The following is a 17910-nucleotide window of genomic DNA, read 5'->3' as shown; positions in this document are numbered from 1 at the left end:
AAGCAAAGCAATTAAGGCATATCGAGTCATGTGAGCGAGCCGATATTGTTTCAAATTACGTAAATTATTAAGCAGGCCATCCAGTGGTGAGTTTACTCTTCATAAATAACTGCAAGGACAAGCGGCTTCAACATTCAGCATGCATTGTTACATAATGAAAATTAATTTGCTTCTAAGGTTTCAAATTAGTAGGGCATGATGTTGCTTTTCTTAAGTCTAAATGATTATTTGTTTGCGAAAGATAGAAACAAATATTGTCATTGTCGTATAGTTCGCCAGTTGTATTTGTTTACAGATCTTTCATGTTGTGAAAAAATTGTTAAAAGCTATGTATGATCGTTTGAAATTTCTTATTTTTTCTATCTTTACAATGTATTCCAACCTCTCAGATACATATTTTGACTGGTTAATGATTACAATGCACTCTCATGTGATGCTGAACGGAAATGAAAATTTTAGCTGAGTGTGTGATATAACTTTATGAAAAATCAGATACGCATATTGGTGTCTAGTGCTCGTGTCTTATAATCATACATAGCCACCTCTTTTGAAGCGTATTGTTTTGTAAATCGTGTGTGTTTGTAGTAAACATATTTATCTGGCTTTAAAGTCTGCTATACATTCCATTGTTTATAGATATAAGAAGATGCAGTATGAGTTCCATTGAGACATCTCTCCATCCAGGTCATAATTTGTAAAAGTTAACCATTATAGGTCAAATCACGGTCTTCAACAAGGAGCATTGGCTCACACAGACTAGTTTGTTATACAAAGCCCCACAGATGACTAGTTTATAACCATTGCAACCGTCTAAGCTATATAAAAGAAAAGAAACGAGAAACCAAATGAACCACTTCAATAAACGACAACCATGTCTGTTTTTGTTTTATAAAAAAAAGGTGGGCTCATTGTTTTAATGTGCGCTTGCTATAGTACTTGTATTTATAAAAATAAAGGCAAACTTCATATACTGTAGTGTTATGAATATGTAGACTAATTTTTATAGTTGTATCATCCTTTAAGATTTAAATAATCAGCCAAGAATTTCATCATTTTTGTTCATTACATTAAGGACCGAGTGTTAACTTTACGGTCATTATTTATTCACTGTTTTTTATGACATTTTAACAGCACTTTTCCAACATAATCTGTATATGTGGTCGTGTATAATTACATAGCTAATTCTTAATTTTTCCAAATTTAGCTATGACAGAATTTTTTTTATTTATAAGTCAATGCAATTATTTGTAAAGCAGTAACAACCAAATTATTCAATAATATATAAACTTTGTATGACCCTCTCTGCATGCTGTGGAACGCAGCGTAAATGTAAGGGGTTGTCTCTTACGCGTAGTTGACATAATGGAAATGGTAACAGACGAATCATCTGGAAAATGTTACATATTTCCATGATCAACCAACCAGATTATGCTCTATATTTGACTTGTACTTAGCTTGCAGGGCTGCAGATGACAGAGTTTATGCATTGTACATTTTTTGTAAATTCCGTTCAAATCGCAATTTTCAATGATCATGTGTATCGCATTTTAAAAGAAAAGCTGCTTTCAAAATATTTCTATTACATATATTTTGGGGACATGATATTTTGTTGACAAAAACAACAACCATTGTTACATGCTCTTCAAATCTTAGATCACGAAAATGCTTATTTTTTTGGTGTACATGATCCCGTGCAAACTTTTGCATAACTTAAATTGCATTATCAAACATTCAATATGTTGACATACATGAAAGGTTGTAGACAATATTTCGTTAGTGCTGACTTCATTCTGTGAAAATCTAAATTTTATCAGCTGAAATACAAGAATATATACTCATGTTCAATTTATCATATGAAAAAAGATTATTTTGAGTTAAAAGTACTACTTGTATATCCAAGCGTTAAACATGCATCTGATTAGTATATTGTATAGGTTTTGTATATTTTTAAGTCTGTATGGTTTCTTATAACTACAACGTTTTGTTTTGTTTTCTGGTAGATAGTTGTCTCATTGTTAACATGCAACATCTTCGTACGGTCATTTATCAAAAACCTATTAATATGCATCGAAATTTTAAAGTTACTCCATTTAACCAGGCAACAAGCAAAAATGCTTACAATTGTTCATTAACGCAAAAACACGTCGGTGTTAACGTTTGCATTTCGACCGAATGTGCCTGCGTAATTATACATCATGTTGCCTGCAAAGTGTCATTAGTAGCTTTAATTTACCAAAAGTGTAAACGTTACAAACCCCTCTTTAATGATAGGATATTTTGTGAATTATAGAATGTTATTTTAAATAAACATTTGATATATCGTCTTACATTTTTTCTACCGATTTAGAAATAATTCCTTATTTTTAATATATAATCTTATCGTATGAATTAATCTGTTGGCGGAAAGTATGCAGATACTAAACAATGTATATAATTCAATCAAGTACAACGTTTATATTTAAATACGTAGTTAGGTAAATAACATGTGATATCCTGTAAAAAACACACTACGGGTATTTAAACGTTAATAAATAAGATTACTCATATTACACGTTCAATATAAAATGTCTGTTAGCATAATACATGTATTCATTGTTAACTGAGCGTTCAATTGAGCAGAACACAACAAACATAAGTTGATTTATATACTATCTATTGTACTTGATTTAAAATTATAATTCATTAGCATGTAATACAATAACCTGACGTCATACCTGTGATTTTGATTGAATTTAAAATGGCTCAAGTTGCGTCTAAAACATGTGAGGTTTGCGTGAGCGCTCCTGGATCACACTATTGCATAGACTGTGAGGAATATTATTGTGGAAATTGTAAGTTGCTACACAATAGACAGAAGTTATCGAGAAACCACCAGTTTCAAAAAGCTTCCGATCTTATACGCAGATGGCAGTTAGGTCCGCTGCTGTATGCCCTGAGGTAATCGGTGCCCTCAGGTAATCGTGGCAATAGTGCCCATATGCGTAGTAATAACATGATCTAAAAATAGAATAAACTAAAAATACATCATTGTGCTTTCTAATTCGACTGACAGTATATGTGCGAAAAATAGGAGAAAACAGGAACACATACAATTTTTTCAATAAGTTACGACAAATAATACACGAAAAAAATCCAATTAATTTGTTTATTTGTCATCATTGTAACGTGAACAGATATTTATTGAGTGAAACGTAATTAAAAAGAAAACTCTTTTTGAATGGCGATTTAAACTTTTATAATAATAGTTGTCAAAAACTGGTTTCATAGAGATTTATGTAAATAAATGTATATACAATTATTTAAACTAACTATTAAAGAATAAAGTTATCCACACATGACTAAGGCAGCAAACATTTGATTTTCGGGGAGGGGGAGGGGGGCTATGGATTTTTTTTCCTTCGGCGAAAGACACCATTTTTTGGAGACATGTCAAAAACATTTTTTTCTTTCATTTCAATTTTAGCATTACATATAGTGGCAGCTGAGGGTGAAACAAACAATTTTTTTTCTCAGGGTCAAAAACAAATTATTTGTTTCTCAAACAATTAGAAACAAACTTTAAAAAAAAATAGCCACCCCCTCCACCCCCCACCCCCCTGAAAATGAAATGATTGCTGCCTAAGTTTTGTGAATGTCCTGTTGAAACTATGACACTTACATATGGACAGATTACGCATATATTGATTTTGGTTACTTCTTTTAAAGTAACATAAGTAGAAAATGATAACATTTAATAGATAGGTTATTAAAATCAGTCCATCTTGTTCGACTGCATGAGGGGCAGTGGCGGATCCATCCATTTTAAAAAAAAAAAGGGGAGGGGGAGTCACCAATCCAGGACACAAGGAGGGGGTTCAAACTTTATGTTCCCATTCAAATGCATTTATCTCAAAAAAAGGGTTCCTATCCCCAGAACACCCCTGGACCCACCACTGAGCTGTTAAAAAAAGGAGCTGTGGTATAAATCTCAATGAGACAACTGTCCACAAAAGGACACAGAAATTAATAACTGTAGGTCACCGTACGGCCTTCAACAATGAGTCCATTCCGCATTGTCATCTATAAAAGGTTCAGAAATAACAATGAAATACAATTCGAACGACAAAATTAACGGCCTTAATTATATAAAACAAATGAACAAAAACAAATATGTAGCACATACTAGTAAACAAACGACAACCACTGAATTACAGGCTCCTGACTTGGGGCAGGCACATAGGGTTTTTTTTCTCATAAAAGTTGTACAGACAATCGATATGTGAAAAGTATTCCATCAATTGTATCAAAGTATAAATAATCATAAATCTTTATCATTTTTACAAAGCAAAGCATACAGTTATAGAGCCGTATTTTACTCGATTGGCTTTAAAATAGTTAATAATATATGACACTAACATATGGACAGATTACGCATATATTGATTTTGGTTACTTCTTTTAAAGTAACATAAGTAGAAAATGATAACATTTAATAGATAGGGTATTGAAAATCAGTCCATCTTGTCCGAGTGCATGAGGGGCAGTGGCGGATCCATCCATTTAAAAAATGAATGGATCCGCCTTCGGCTGTTGTCTGCTCTATGGTCGGGTGGTTGTCGCTTTGACATATTCACCATTTCCTTTCTCAATTTTAATAATTAAGTTTCTGATCTAATTTTGTATTCTATAAACGGCATCTATATATTTACATTACAAATCTACAACTCTCAGTCTATGGCTACACGTGCTGATCTTATCTATATTCATGCATAATATTCATTAGCTGTGTATGAGTATCAAAATCGTATCATACGCGATGATGACCAGCCAGTCCACACTGTAAGGATTTTATTCACCAGTTTAAAAAAAGAGAAACATTGCAGTACGAACAGTAATTTATTATTTTTTTCATTTGACATTACTTTGAAAGAAACGTAGTTACAAGCACAGGTTATATAGTATATAACTGCTTTTTTTAAAATGTTAATTGTCTTATTCAATCTTATTTGAGAGATGTTGGATATTTTCAAGGAAAAACCTCACATCTCCAGTGGACTTTTGTACATGGTTAGATAACCTTAGGTCATCTCTAAATTACTGTGCATTTCCTGTATCTCAGATCATATCTATGATTGCTCACATGGTGAGGTTACCTCAGGTCACCTCTTTATGATTGAACATTGTGAGGTTACCTAATATTACCTCTGTATTGCTGTACATGGTGAGGTTACTCTGTGTTACTGCACATACTCGTGTTACCACACTTTGTATAAAATTTACAAAACACTATTTTTTTAGTTTTCCTCAGGGCACTTCTGCATTTCTATACATGGCCAAGTGCACATGTTAACTAATGTCATTTCTTAGCTACTGTATATAAATATGTATAACCTGAGAATACCTGTATGTTAGAATGTGGTGAGGTTAACTAAGGTCACAACTTCATGGTCATTGTACCAGCTGCATGTTACCACAGATAAACTTTGCAAAACGCTAATTTTCTACAAACCTTAGGTTACCACAATTGAATGTTCATAACTCCCTTCCTCAGCTTAGTCCAGATTACATCTATGTTCTTTTTTTTCACGGACAGGCTACCTCAGATCATCTGTAAATTACTGTACATGACTAGGTCACCTCAGGTCATCTGTAAATTACTGTACATGACAAGGTTACCTCAGGTCATATGTAAATTACTATACATGACCAGGTTACCTCAGGGAACCACTGTACTACTGTGCATGGTGAGGTTACCTCAGGTCATATGTAAATTACTATACATGACCAGGTTACCTCAGGGAACCACTGTACTACTGTGCATGGTGAGGTTACCTCAGGGAACCATGGTACTACTGTGCATGGTCGGGTTACTTCAAGGAACCATAGTTCTACTGTGCATGGTCTGGTTACCTCAGGGATCCATTGTATTACTGTGCATGGTCATGTTACCGAGGGAACCATTGCACTACTGTGCATGGTCAGGTTACCTCAGGGAACCATTGTACTACTGTACATGGTCAGGTTATCTCAGGGAATCATTGTACTGCTTTGCATGGTGAGGTTTCCTCAGTGAACCATTGTACTATTGTGCATGGTCAGGTTACCTCAGATAACCATTGTACCCTGTGCATTGTCAGTTTATCTAATATCACCACTGTACATGGTCCTTGTACCAGCGGCATGTTACCATAAATAAGCTTGCCAAAACGCATATTTTCTAAAAACCTCAGGTAATCACAATTGATTTACATGGTCATAACTCCCTTCGTCAGCTTAATTTAGATCACATCTATGTGATTTTGTGCACGGACAGGTTACATCAGATCAACTGTAAGGTTTTCTCTGGTCATTGATAAATTACTTTACATGATCAGGTTACCTCAGGGAACCATAATACTACTGTAGATGATCATGTTACCTCAGGGAACCAATGTATTACTGTGCATGGTCATGTTACCGAGGGAACCATTGCACTACTGTGCATGGTCAGGTTACCTCAGGGAACCATCGTACTACTGTACATGGTCAGGTTATCTCAGGGAATCATTGTACTGCTTTGCATGGTGAGGTTTCCTCAGTGAACCATTGTACTATTGTGCATGGTCAGGTTACCTCAGATAACCATTGTACCCTGTGCATTGTCAGTTTATCTAAGATCACCACTGTACATGGTCCTTGTACCAGCGGCATGTTACCATAAATAAGCTTGCCAAAACGCATATTTTCTAAAAACCTCAGGTAATCACAATTGATTTACATGGTCATAACTCCCTTCGTCAGCTTAATTTAGATCACATCTATGTGATTTTGTGCACGGACAGGTTACATCAGATCAACTGTAAGGTTTTCTCTGGTCATTGGTAAATTACTTTACATGATCAGGTTACCTCAGGGAACCATAATACTACTGTAGATGATCATGTTACCTCAGGGAACCAATGTACTACTGTGTATGGTCAGGTTACCTCAGGGAACCATTGTTCTACTGTGCATTGTCATGTAACCTCAGGGAACCTTTGTACTACTGTGAATGGTCAGGTTTTCCCAGGGTACCATTGTACTACTGTTTATGGTCGGGCTACCTCAGGGAACCATTGTACTACTGTGCATGGTCAGTTTATCTCAGGGAACCATTGTACTACTGTACATGGTCAGGTTATCTCAGGGAATCATTGTACTGCTTTGCATGGTGAGGTTTCCTCAGTGAACCATTGTACTATTGTGCATGGTCAGGTTACCTCAGATAACCATTGTACCCTGTGCATTGTCAGTTTATCTAAGATCACCACTGTACATGGTCCTTGTACCAGCGGCATGTTACCATAAATAAGCTTGCCAAAACGCATATTTTCTAAAAACCTCAGGTAATCACAATTGATTTACATGGTCATAACTCCCTTCGTCAGCTTAATTTAGATCACATCTATGTGATTTTGTGCACGGACAGGTTACATCAGATCAACTGTAAGGTTTTCTCTGGTCATTGATAAATTACTTTACATGATCAGGTTACCTCAGGGAACCATAATACTACTGTAGATGATCATGTTACCTCAGGGAACCAATGTATTACTGTGCATGGTCATGTTACCGAGGGAACCATTGCACTACTGTGCATGGTCAGGTTACCTCAGGGAACCATCGTACTACTGTACATGGTCAGGTTATCTCAGGGAATCATTGTACTGCTTTGCATGGTGAGGTTTCCTCAGTGAACCATTGTACTATTGTGCATGGTCAGGTTACCTCAGATAACCATTGTACCCTGTGCATTGTCAGTTTATCTAAGATCACCACTGTACATGGTCCTTGTACCAGCGGCATGTTACCATAAATAAGCTTGCCAAAACGCATATTTTCTAAAAACCTCAGGTAATCACAATTGATTTACATGGTCATAACTCCCTTCGTCAGCTTAATTTAGATCACATCTATGTGATTTTGTGCACGGACAGGTTACATCAGATCAACTGTAAGGTTTTCTCTGGTCATTGGTAAATTACTTTACATGATCAGGTTACCTCAGGGAACCATAATACTACTGTAGATGATCATGTTACCTCAGGGAACCAATGTACTACTGTGTATGGTCAGGTTACCTCAGGGAACCATTGTTCTACTGTGCATTGTCATGTAACCTCAGGGAACCTTTGTACTACTGTGAATGGTCAGGTTTTCCCAGGGTACCATTGTACTACTGTTTATGGTCGGGTTACCTCAGGGAACCATTGTACTACTGTGCATGGTCAGTTTATCTCAGGGAACCATTGTACTACTGTGCATGGTCAGGTTGTCTCAGGGAACCATTGTACTACTGTGCATGGTCGGGTTACCTCAGGGAACCATTGTACCACTTTGCATGGTAAGTTACCTCAGGGAATCATAGTTCTACTGTGCATGGTCAGGTTACCTCAGGAAACTATTGTACTACTGTCCATGATCAGGTTACTCAGGGAACCACTGTTCAACTGTGCATGGTCAGGTTACCTCAGGGAACCACTGTACTACTGTGTATGGTCAGGTTACTTCAGGGAACCATTGTACTACTGTGCATTGTCATGTTACCTCAGGGAACCTTTGGTCTACTGTGCATGGTCAGGTTTCCCAAGATACCATTGTACTATTGACATGGTCAGGTTACTTCAGTGAACCATTGTACTACTGTGCATGGTCAGGTTACCTCAGGGAACCTTTTTACTACTGTGCATGGTCAGATTTCCCCAGGGAACCATTGTACTACTGTACATGGTCAGGTTACCTCAGGGAACCATTGTACTACTGTGCATGGTCAGGTTACCTCAGGGAACCAATGTACTACTGTGCATGGTCAGTTTATCTCAGGGAACCATTGTACCACTGTGCATGGTAAGTTACCTCAGGGAATCATAGTTCTACTGTGCATGGTCAGGTTACCTCAGGAAACTATTGTACTACTGTCCATGATCAGGTTACTCAGGGAACCACTGTTCATCTGTGCATGGTCAGGTTACCTCAGGGAACCACTGTACTACTGTGTATGGTCAGGTTACTTCAGGGAACCATTGTACTACTGTGCATTGTCATGTTACCTCAGGGAACCTTTGGTCTACTGTGCATGGTCAGGTTTCCCAAGATACCATTGTACTATTGACATGGTCGGGTTACTTCAGTGAACCATTGTACTACTGTGCATGGTCAGGTTACCTCAGGGAACCTTTTTACTACTGTGCATGGTCAGGTTTCCCAAGGGAACCATTGTACTACTGTACATGGTCAGGTTACCTCAGGGAACCATTGTACTACTGTGCATGGTCAGGTTACCTCAGGGAACCAATGTACTACTGTGCATGGTCAGTTTATCTCAGGGAACCATTGTACTACTGTGCATGGTCAGGTTGTCTCGGTGAACCATTGTACTACTGTGCATGGTCAGGTTACCTCAGGGAACCAATATACTACTGTGCATGGTCAGTTTATCTCAGGGAACCATTGTACTACTGTGCATGGTCAGGTTGTCTCGGGGAACCATTGTACTACTGTGCATGGTCAGGTTGTCTCAGGGAACCATTGTAATACTGTGTATGATCAGGTTACTCAGGGAACCACTGTTCAACTGTACATGGTCAGGTTACCTCAGGGAACCACTGTACTACTGTGTATGGTCAGGTTACTTCAGGGATCCATTGTACTTCTGTGCATTGTCATGTTACCTCAGGGAACCTTTGGTCTACGGTGCACGGTCAGGTTTCCCCAGGGAACCATTGTACTATTGACATGGTCAGGTTACTTCAGTGAAGCATTGCACTACTGTGCATGGTCAGGTTACTTCAGGAAACCATGGTACTACTTTGCATGGTCAGGTTACCTCAGGGAACAATTGTACTACAGTGCATGGTCAGGGGTCCCCAGGGAACCATTGTACTATTGACATGGTCAGGTTACTTCAGGGAACCATTGTACTACTGTGCATGGTTAGATTACCTCAGGGAACAATTGTACTACTGTATATGTTTAAGTTACATAAGGAAGCCATTTTAATACTGTGCATTGTCAGGTTACTTAGGAAACCACTGTACTACTGTGCATGGTCAGGTTGTCTCAGGAAACCATTGTACTACTGTGCATGGTCAGGTTACCTCTGGGAACCATTGTACCACTGTGCATGGTAAGTTACCTCAGGGAATCATTGTACTACTGTGCATGGTCAGGTTACCTCAGGAAACCGATGTACTACTGTGTATGGTCAGGTAACTCAGGCAACCACTGTTCAACTGTGCATGGTCAGGTTATCTCAGGGAACCACTGTACTACTGTGTATGGTCAGGTTACCTCAGGAAACCATTGTACTACTGTGCATGGTCAGGTTTCCCCAGGGAACCATTGTACTATTGACATGGTCAGGTTACTTCAGGGAACCATTGTACTACTGTGCATGGTCAGGTTACCTAAGGGAACCATTGTGCTCCTGTGCATGGTCAGGTTACCTCAGGGAACCATTGTACTACTGTGCATGGTCAGGTAACCTCAGGTAACCATCGAACTACTGTGCATGGTCAGGTTACTAAGGGAACCACTGTACAAGTGTGCATGGTCAGGGTACCTCAGGGAACCATGGTCAGGTTACCTCAGGGAACCGTTTTACTACTGTGCTTGTTCAGGTTACCTCAGGAAACCATTGTACTGCTGTGTATGGCTATGTTACCTTAGGGAATCATTGTTCTACTGTACATGGTCATAGTACCTTAGGGAACCATTGTACTGTTGTGTATTGTGAGTCTACCTCAGGGACCCATTGTACTACTGTACATAGTCAGGTTACCTCGGGGAACAATTGTACTACTGTGCATAGTCAGGTTACCTCAGGGAACAATTGTACTACTGTACATGTTTAAGTTACCTCAGGGAACCATTGTTATACTGTGCATTGTCAGGTTACTCAGGGAACCACTGTACAACTATGCATGGTCGGGTAACCTAAGGAAAGCATAGTACAACTGTGCATTGCCAGGTTACCTCAGGGAACCATTGTACTTCTGTGCATTGTCATGTCTCTTCAGGGAACCACTCTACTACTGTGCATAGTCAGGTTACCTCAGGGAACCATTGTACTACTGTGCATGGTAAGGTACCTCAGGGAATCATTGTACTACTCGGCATTGTCAGGTTTCCTCTGGAAACCATTGTTCTACTGTGCATGGTCATGGTCCCTCAGGGAACCATTGTACTCTTGTGCATGGTCAGATTACCTCAGTGAACCACTATACAACTGTGCATGGTCAGGTTATTCATAAAGATAGACAAGAATGAGATTTACAGATAATTTAGGAGACTGAATTTTTTTCTGAACTCATTTTTTTCTGTTTGTTTATAGGTTTATGGTGAATGGAAAAATAAATATAGACTTTTTAAGAATTCTTGCATCTTTTGGGGATATCATTCCAGGAAAGTGGAAGGATATCATGTTCACTTGAAGTGGTGAGGTCTAGTAAAAATAGCAAACAGAAAGTAGAAAAAAAATGAGTTGACTTCAGGATTGCGTAACTTTTTATTCTTCGTGGCATGACCCCCTTTTTTCAATTAAATCACAATTTCACTTTGGTACATACATGATATGAACATGACTTTTTTTTTCTAAGATCAGCTGTTTTGCATGTAGACTATGGTGCAGTCAATAACAAGACTGCAACCTTATGTTAATTTGATTTGAATCGATTATATTTGTTGTTATTTTTTGGGTTACCTGAGGTAATCCCGTTATGAAAGAATACTTCGTAGATACTTTGCTGGTATATGCATTAATGCTGTAATTACACAATTTCTTAATTTTAAATGTAGGACTTCATAGATTTGTATTGTTTATGCGATTATATGTAAATGTTACCTGAGTTCACTTGAGTTAAATGGGTTGTATTTGATGTTATAATTAGGGTTACCTGAGGTAACCCTGTCATGAATGAATACTTCATAGATACTTTGCTAGTCTTTACATTAATTGTAATAAACCAACTTGTTCATTTTAAATGTAGGACTTCATTGAAGTTATATTGTTTATGGGATATATATGTAAAGGTGATCTCAAATAACTTCAGTTAAGTTGGTTATATTTTGAATTATATTTTAGGTTACCTCAGGTACCCCTGTTATGAAAGAATGCTTATTAGATAGTTTGCTAGTGTAAACATTTATGTTGTAATCAAACAATTTCTTTATTTCACATGTATGACTTCACAGATGTAAATTGCTTACGCGATATTAAGAAAATGCGATCTGTCTTAACTCGATTTAAATGGATTATACTTGTAGCTATTTTATGGGTTACCTGAGGTAACTCTGTCATGACAGAATACTTAGTTAGATACTTTGCTAGTATATGTATTTATGGTGTAATAAATCAACTTCTTCGTTTTTGATGTAGAAATTCATTGAAGTTATAATGTTTATGTGATGTATATGTAAAGGTGATCTGAATTAACTTGAGTTAAATAAGTTGTATTTGTTGTTATTGTATTGGTTACCTCAGGTAACCCTGCTATGAAAGAATTCTTAGTATATACTTTGTAAGTGTATACATTTATTTTTTAATTACACAATTTCATAATTTAGAAATGTACGACTTCATAGATTTGTATTGTTTATGTGATGCATATATATTTAAAGGTGATACCTGAGTTCACTTGAGTTATATGGGTTGTTATTATTGGGTTACCTATGGTAACCCTGTAATGATTGAATTCTTCGTAATACTTTGCTATTGTTTACATTAATTGTAATAAACGAACTTCTTTATTTCAAATGTAGGACTTCATGGAAGTTGTATTGTTTATGTGATGCACATGTAAAGGTGACCTCAGTTCACTTCAGTTAAGTGGGTTATATTTGTAATTATGTCTGGGGTTACCTCAGGTACCCATGTAATGAAGAATGCTTTTGAGATAGTTTGCTAGTGTAAACATTTATGTTGTTATCGCACAATTTCTTTATTTTAAATGTAGGACTTCATAGATGTGTATTGTTTATGTGAAAATTCTGAAAGGCGACTTAAGTTAACTTGATATGAATGGATAATACTTGTTGCTATTTCATGGGTTACCTGAGGTAACCTGTCATGACAGAATATTTTGTAAATACTGTGCTAGTATATCCATTTATGGTGTAATAAATCAACTTCTTCATTTTTAATGTAGGAATTCATTAAAGTTATATTGTTTGTGTGATGTATATGTAAAGGTGATATGAATTTACTTGAGTTAAATAGGTTGTATTTGTTATTATTGTATTGGTTACCTCAGGTAACCCTGCTATGAAAGAATTCTTAGTAGATACTTTGCTAGTGTATACATTTATATTGTAGTTCGACAATTTTTTAATTTGAAATGTAGGACTTCATAGATTTGTATTGTTTATGTGATGTATATATATTAAAAGGTGACCTCAGTTTACTTGAGTTAGATGGGTTATCTTTGTTATTATTGTTATGAATACCTCAGGTAATCCTGTAATGAATGAATCCTTCGTAGAAACTTCGCTAGTGTTTACATTAATTGTAATAAACAAACTTCTTTATTTTAAATGTAGGACTTCATGAAAGTTGTATTGTTTATGTGATGCACATGTAAAGGTGACCTCAGTTTACTTCAGTTAAGTGGGTTATATTTGTAATTATGTCTGGGGTTACCTGAGGTACCCATGTTATGAAGAATGCTTTTGAGATAGTTTGTTAGTGTAAACATTTATGTTGTAATCGGACAATTTCTTTATTTTAAATGTAGGACTTCATAGATGTGTATTGTTTATGTGATATTTCTGAAAGGCGACTTAAGTTCACTTGATATGAATGGATAATACTTGTTTCTATTTCATGGGTTACCTGAGGTAACCAGTCATGACAGAATATTTTGTAAATACTTTGCTAGTATATCCATTTATGGTGTAACAAATCAACTTCTTCATTTTTAATGTAGGAATTCATTAAAGTTATATTGTTTATGTGATGTATATGTAAAGGTGATCTGAATTAACTTGAGTTAAATAGGTTGTGTTTGTTGTTATTGTATTGGTTACCTCAGGTAACCTGTTATGAAAGAATTCTTAGTTTTTTACTTTGTAAGTGTATACATTTATATTTTAATTACACTATTTCTTAATTTAAAGATGTAGGACTTCATAGATTTGTATTGTTTAAGTGATGCATATATATTAAAAGGTGATACCTGAGTTTACTTGAGTTATATGGTTTGTATTTTTTGTTATTATTGGGTTACCTGAGGTAACCCTGTAATGAATGAATTCTTTGTAGATACTTTGCTATTGTTTACATTAATTCTAATAAACAAACTTCTTTATTTCAAATGTAGGACTTCATGAAAGTTGTATTGTTTATGTGATGTATATATATAAAGGTGACCTCAGTTAACTGAGTTAGATGGGTTATCTTTGTTATTATTGTTATGGTTAACTGAGGTAACCCTGTAATGAATGAATCCTTCGTAGACACTTTGCTAGTGACAGAATATTTAGTAGATACTTTGCTAGTATATGCATTTATGGTGTAATAAACCAACCTCTTAATTTCTTATGTAGGAATTCTTTGAAGTTATGTTTTTTATGTGATGTATATGTAAAGGTGATCTGAATTAACTTGAGTTAAATAGATTGTATTTGCTGTTATTGTTTTGGTTACCTCAGGTAACCTTGCTATGAAAGAATTCTTAGTTGATACTTTGCTAGTGTATACATTCATATTGTAATTCCACAATTTTTTAATTTGAAATGTAGGACTTCATAGATTTGTATTTTTTATGTGATGTATATATATTTAAAGGTAACCTGAGTGAACTTGAGTTAGATGAGTTATCTTTGTTGTGATTGTTTTGGTTATCTGAGGTAACCCTGTCACGTCAGAATACGTCGTAAATAGTTTTCCAGAGTATACATTTAACTTCTTATAAACCATTTACTTTTTCATTTTGGACTTCATAGATAAGTATTGTTTATATGATATTCAGGAAAGGCGACTTTAGTTAACTTAATTTGAATGGATTATATTTGTTGTTATTTTTGGAATAACATGAGGTATCTCTGTTATGAAAGAATACTTCGTAGATAATTTGTTGGTATATGCATTTATGCTGTAATGACACAATTTCTTAATCTAAAATATAGGACTTCATAGATTTGTATTGTGTATGCGAGGTATATATAAATGTAACCTGAGTTAACTTGAGTTGAATGGGTTGTATTTTTTGTAATTATTGGGGTTACCTCATGTAACCCTGTCATGATTGAATACTTCGTAGATACTTTGTTAGTGTTTACATTTATTGTAATAAACAAACTTCTTTAATTTAAATGTAGGACTTCATGAAAGTTGTATTGTTTATTTGATGTACATGTAAAGGTGATCTCAGTTTACTTCAGTTAAGTTAAGTGGGTTATATTTGTAATTATGTCTGGGGTTACCTCAGGTACCCATGTTATAAAGAATGCTTATTAGATGGTTTGCTAGTGAAAACATTTATGTTGTAATCAAACAATTTCTTTATTTTACAAATAGGCCTCATAGATGTGTATTGTTTATGTGATATATCGGAAAAGCGACTTTAGTTAACTTGATATCAATGGATAATACTTGTTGCTATTTTATGGGTTACCTGAGGTAACCCTGTCATAACAAAATACTTAGTAGATACTTTGCTAGTATATGCATTTATGCTGTAATAAACCACTTTCTTCTTTTGTTATGTAGGAATTCATTGAAATTATAATGTTTATGTGATGTATATGTAAAGGTGATCTGAATTAACTTGAGTTAAATAGGTAGTATTTGCTGTTATTGTTTGGGTTACCGCAGGTTACCCTGTTATGAATGAATTTTTAGTACATACTTTGCTAGTGTATACATTTATATTTTAATTACACAATTTCTTAATTTAGAATGTAGGACTTCATAAATTTGTATTGTTTATGTGATGAATATATAAAGTTACCTCTGTTGACTTGAGTTTAATGGTTGTATTTGTTGTTATAATTGGGGTTACCTCAGGTAACCCTGTCATGAATGAATACTTCAGATCATTAATTGAACTTTTATGAGAAAAAAAAAGTAGATAATTTTACCAGCCATCCCCACCCTACCCGTACAAACGAAATGAATGATGGGTGAATACAAATAATAAAATCATTTGGGAAGTTTGTTGACATCTTTGGTATTTGGTCACATTAAAATTTGGTATTAAGGACATCTTTGGTATTTGGTCACATTAAAATTTGGTATTAAGATCTATCTAAATAAGAACTATATTTTCGTGCGTATTTAATCAATGACGCATTACCACGATTACCTCAGGGCACCGATTACCTCAGGGCATACAGCAGCGGACCTAACTGCCATCTGCATCTTATACTGGAAGGTAAATCTAAATATCATGAACACAAAGAAGAATTGACTTTAAATTGTAACACATGTAATGCACAGATATGCACACGTTGTGTGACAGGAAAACACAATGGACATACATTTTCCCAGATTTTAGATGTCATCGTTCAACTTCAAGGGGAAAACAAAACGAAAATTCGTGCCACAACAAATGAAGCAAATCAAAATATAAAGAAAATTGAGTATAGTTTGATATCGTTTGATAATTCTGTTGAGTCTGTTATAAAAGCCATCAACGACGAAGGCGGTAAGATTAAAAGTATGGTTGATGAAACCGTAGCTCAGATGATTACTTTAGTGAAAGAACAATCCAAGAAGGAGAAAGACAAGCTGATGAATATGTTAGCTGATGCTAAATCCGAGCTTGTAGCCGCACAGATATTAGACAGAAAGAGAACAGAACTAACTAAGACCCGACAGGATGGAAATTTGGTACAAAGATCAATAGTCTGAAAAAAGAAATTGACAAACTACATATAAATTCTCTTCCAAAGTTTCCCAAAATATCCTTTAGTCGTAAATATGTAGCTGAAGATGACATCAGACAAATGATAGGGACATATAATATTAGGTAAATATAATAATATGCGATGTCTTTTAAATTGATACAGTTTGCATCATAAACCTTGCAAAACTTTAAAATATTGAGTGAAATTATTTCTAGAGTTCATATATAGCCTGAAATGATTGACAAATACACATACCACAACTTAAGATTGAAAGCTTGAAACATACCTACTTTTTTTAATTAGATCTCCAAAATACACGTTCTTTTTTATAAGTAACATAAACTATATCGGTAACTACTGACATGGACAGTGTTTTCCGATTAATGAAGCGCTTTAAGTAACGAAATAACACCGTCCACAAGGAATGAACAAATTTCTCATGCAGTTATACAAAACCTATGATAAGCACTTCATTGATCACATTGATAACACAATTAATCATAACAGTATATGCATTGATAATACAAGTAATCACTTTACATTGAGTCATAGAAAAAAATATATTATCTACGAAAGAGTGTTTATTTTTAAAGTTAACATCATTATCAAATATTGAAGAATATTTTAAATACCCAAATGAACATTTTATATAATGTGAGCATACTGTTAAATGACAAGACATATTATGAAACTATAATAGTTTCGTATTTCATTATACTTTATTGAAAAATGACAACAACAGTTTTGTACATTAGTGTGTTTACCTGTACTTTTATTCTTTATATCTAATAGTTTACAAAAAAAAAAAAACAGATTTTACATAGTACTTTTACATAGAATTAAATAATTTCAAAATGAATTATTTATTTAAACATTTAAAAAAAAACATAAAGAAATCAAATCTTTTTGATAGCAATTGTGCACCAGTCCTTGAAAAAAAGGAGCAGAGCCATGGAAAATTATACAGATGTTCTGATTGTGGGTAAGTTCTTAGAATCAGTTCATCCTTTAGATTATTAATCATACAAAATAAATACATACAAAATAACAAGATACAGGTCGTCATTCA

The 17910-nt window shown here is 35.1% G+C and overlaps 1 protein-coding gene across 1 annotated transcript in view; it reads left to right on the top strand.

Moving 5' to 3' along the window:
* Window positions 1-16845, top strand: part of LOC134689944 (uncharacterized) — a 46540-nt gene extending 29695 nt beyond the window's left edge. The window contains exon 4 of the mRNA XM_063549911.1: window positions 16432-16845. Within this exon, the coding sequence (XP_063405981.1) occupies window positions 16432-16845 (414 nt within the window). The remainder of the gene's footprint in view (window positions 1-16431) is intronic.
* The last annotated feature ends 1065 nt before the right edge of the window (window positions 16846-17910 follow it).

This window comes from Mytilus trossulus, chromosome 11, assembly GCF_036588685.1.
Source record: "Mytilus trossulus isolate FHL-02 chromosome 11, PNRI_Mtr1.1.1.hap1, whole genome shotgun sequence".
Lineage (NCBI taxonomy): Eukaryota > Metazoa > Mollusca > Bivalvia > Mytilida > Mytilidae > Mytilus > Mytilus trossulus.
Note: the sequence above shows the minus strand (reverse complement) of the source record. Positions and strands in the feature narration are given on the sequence as shown.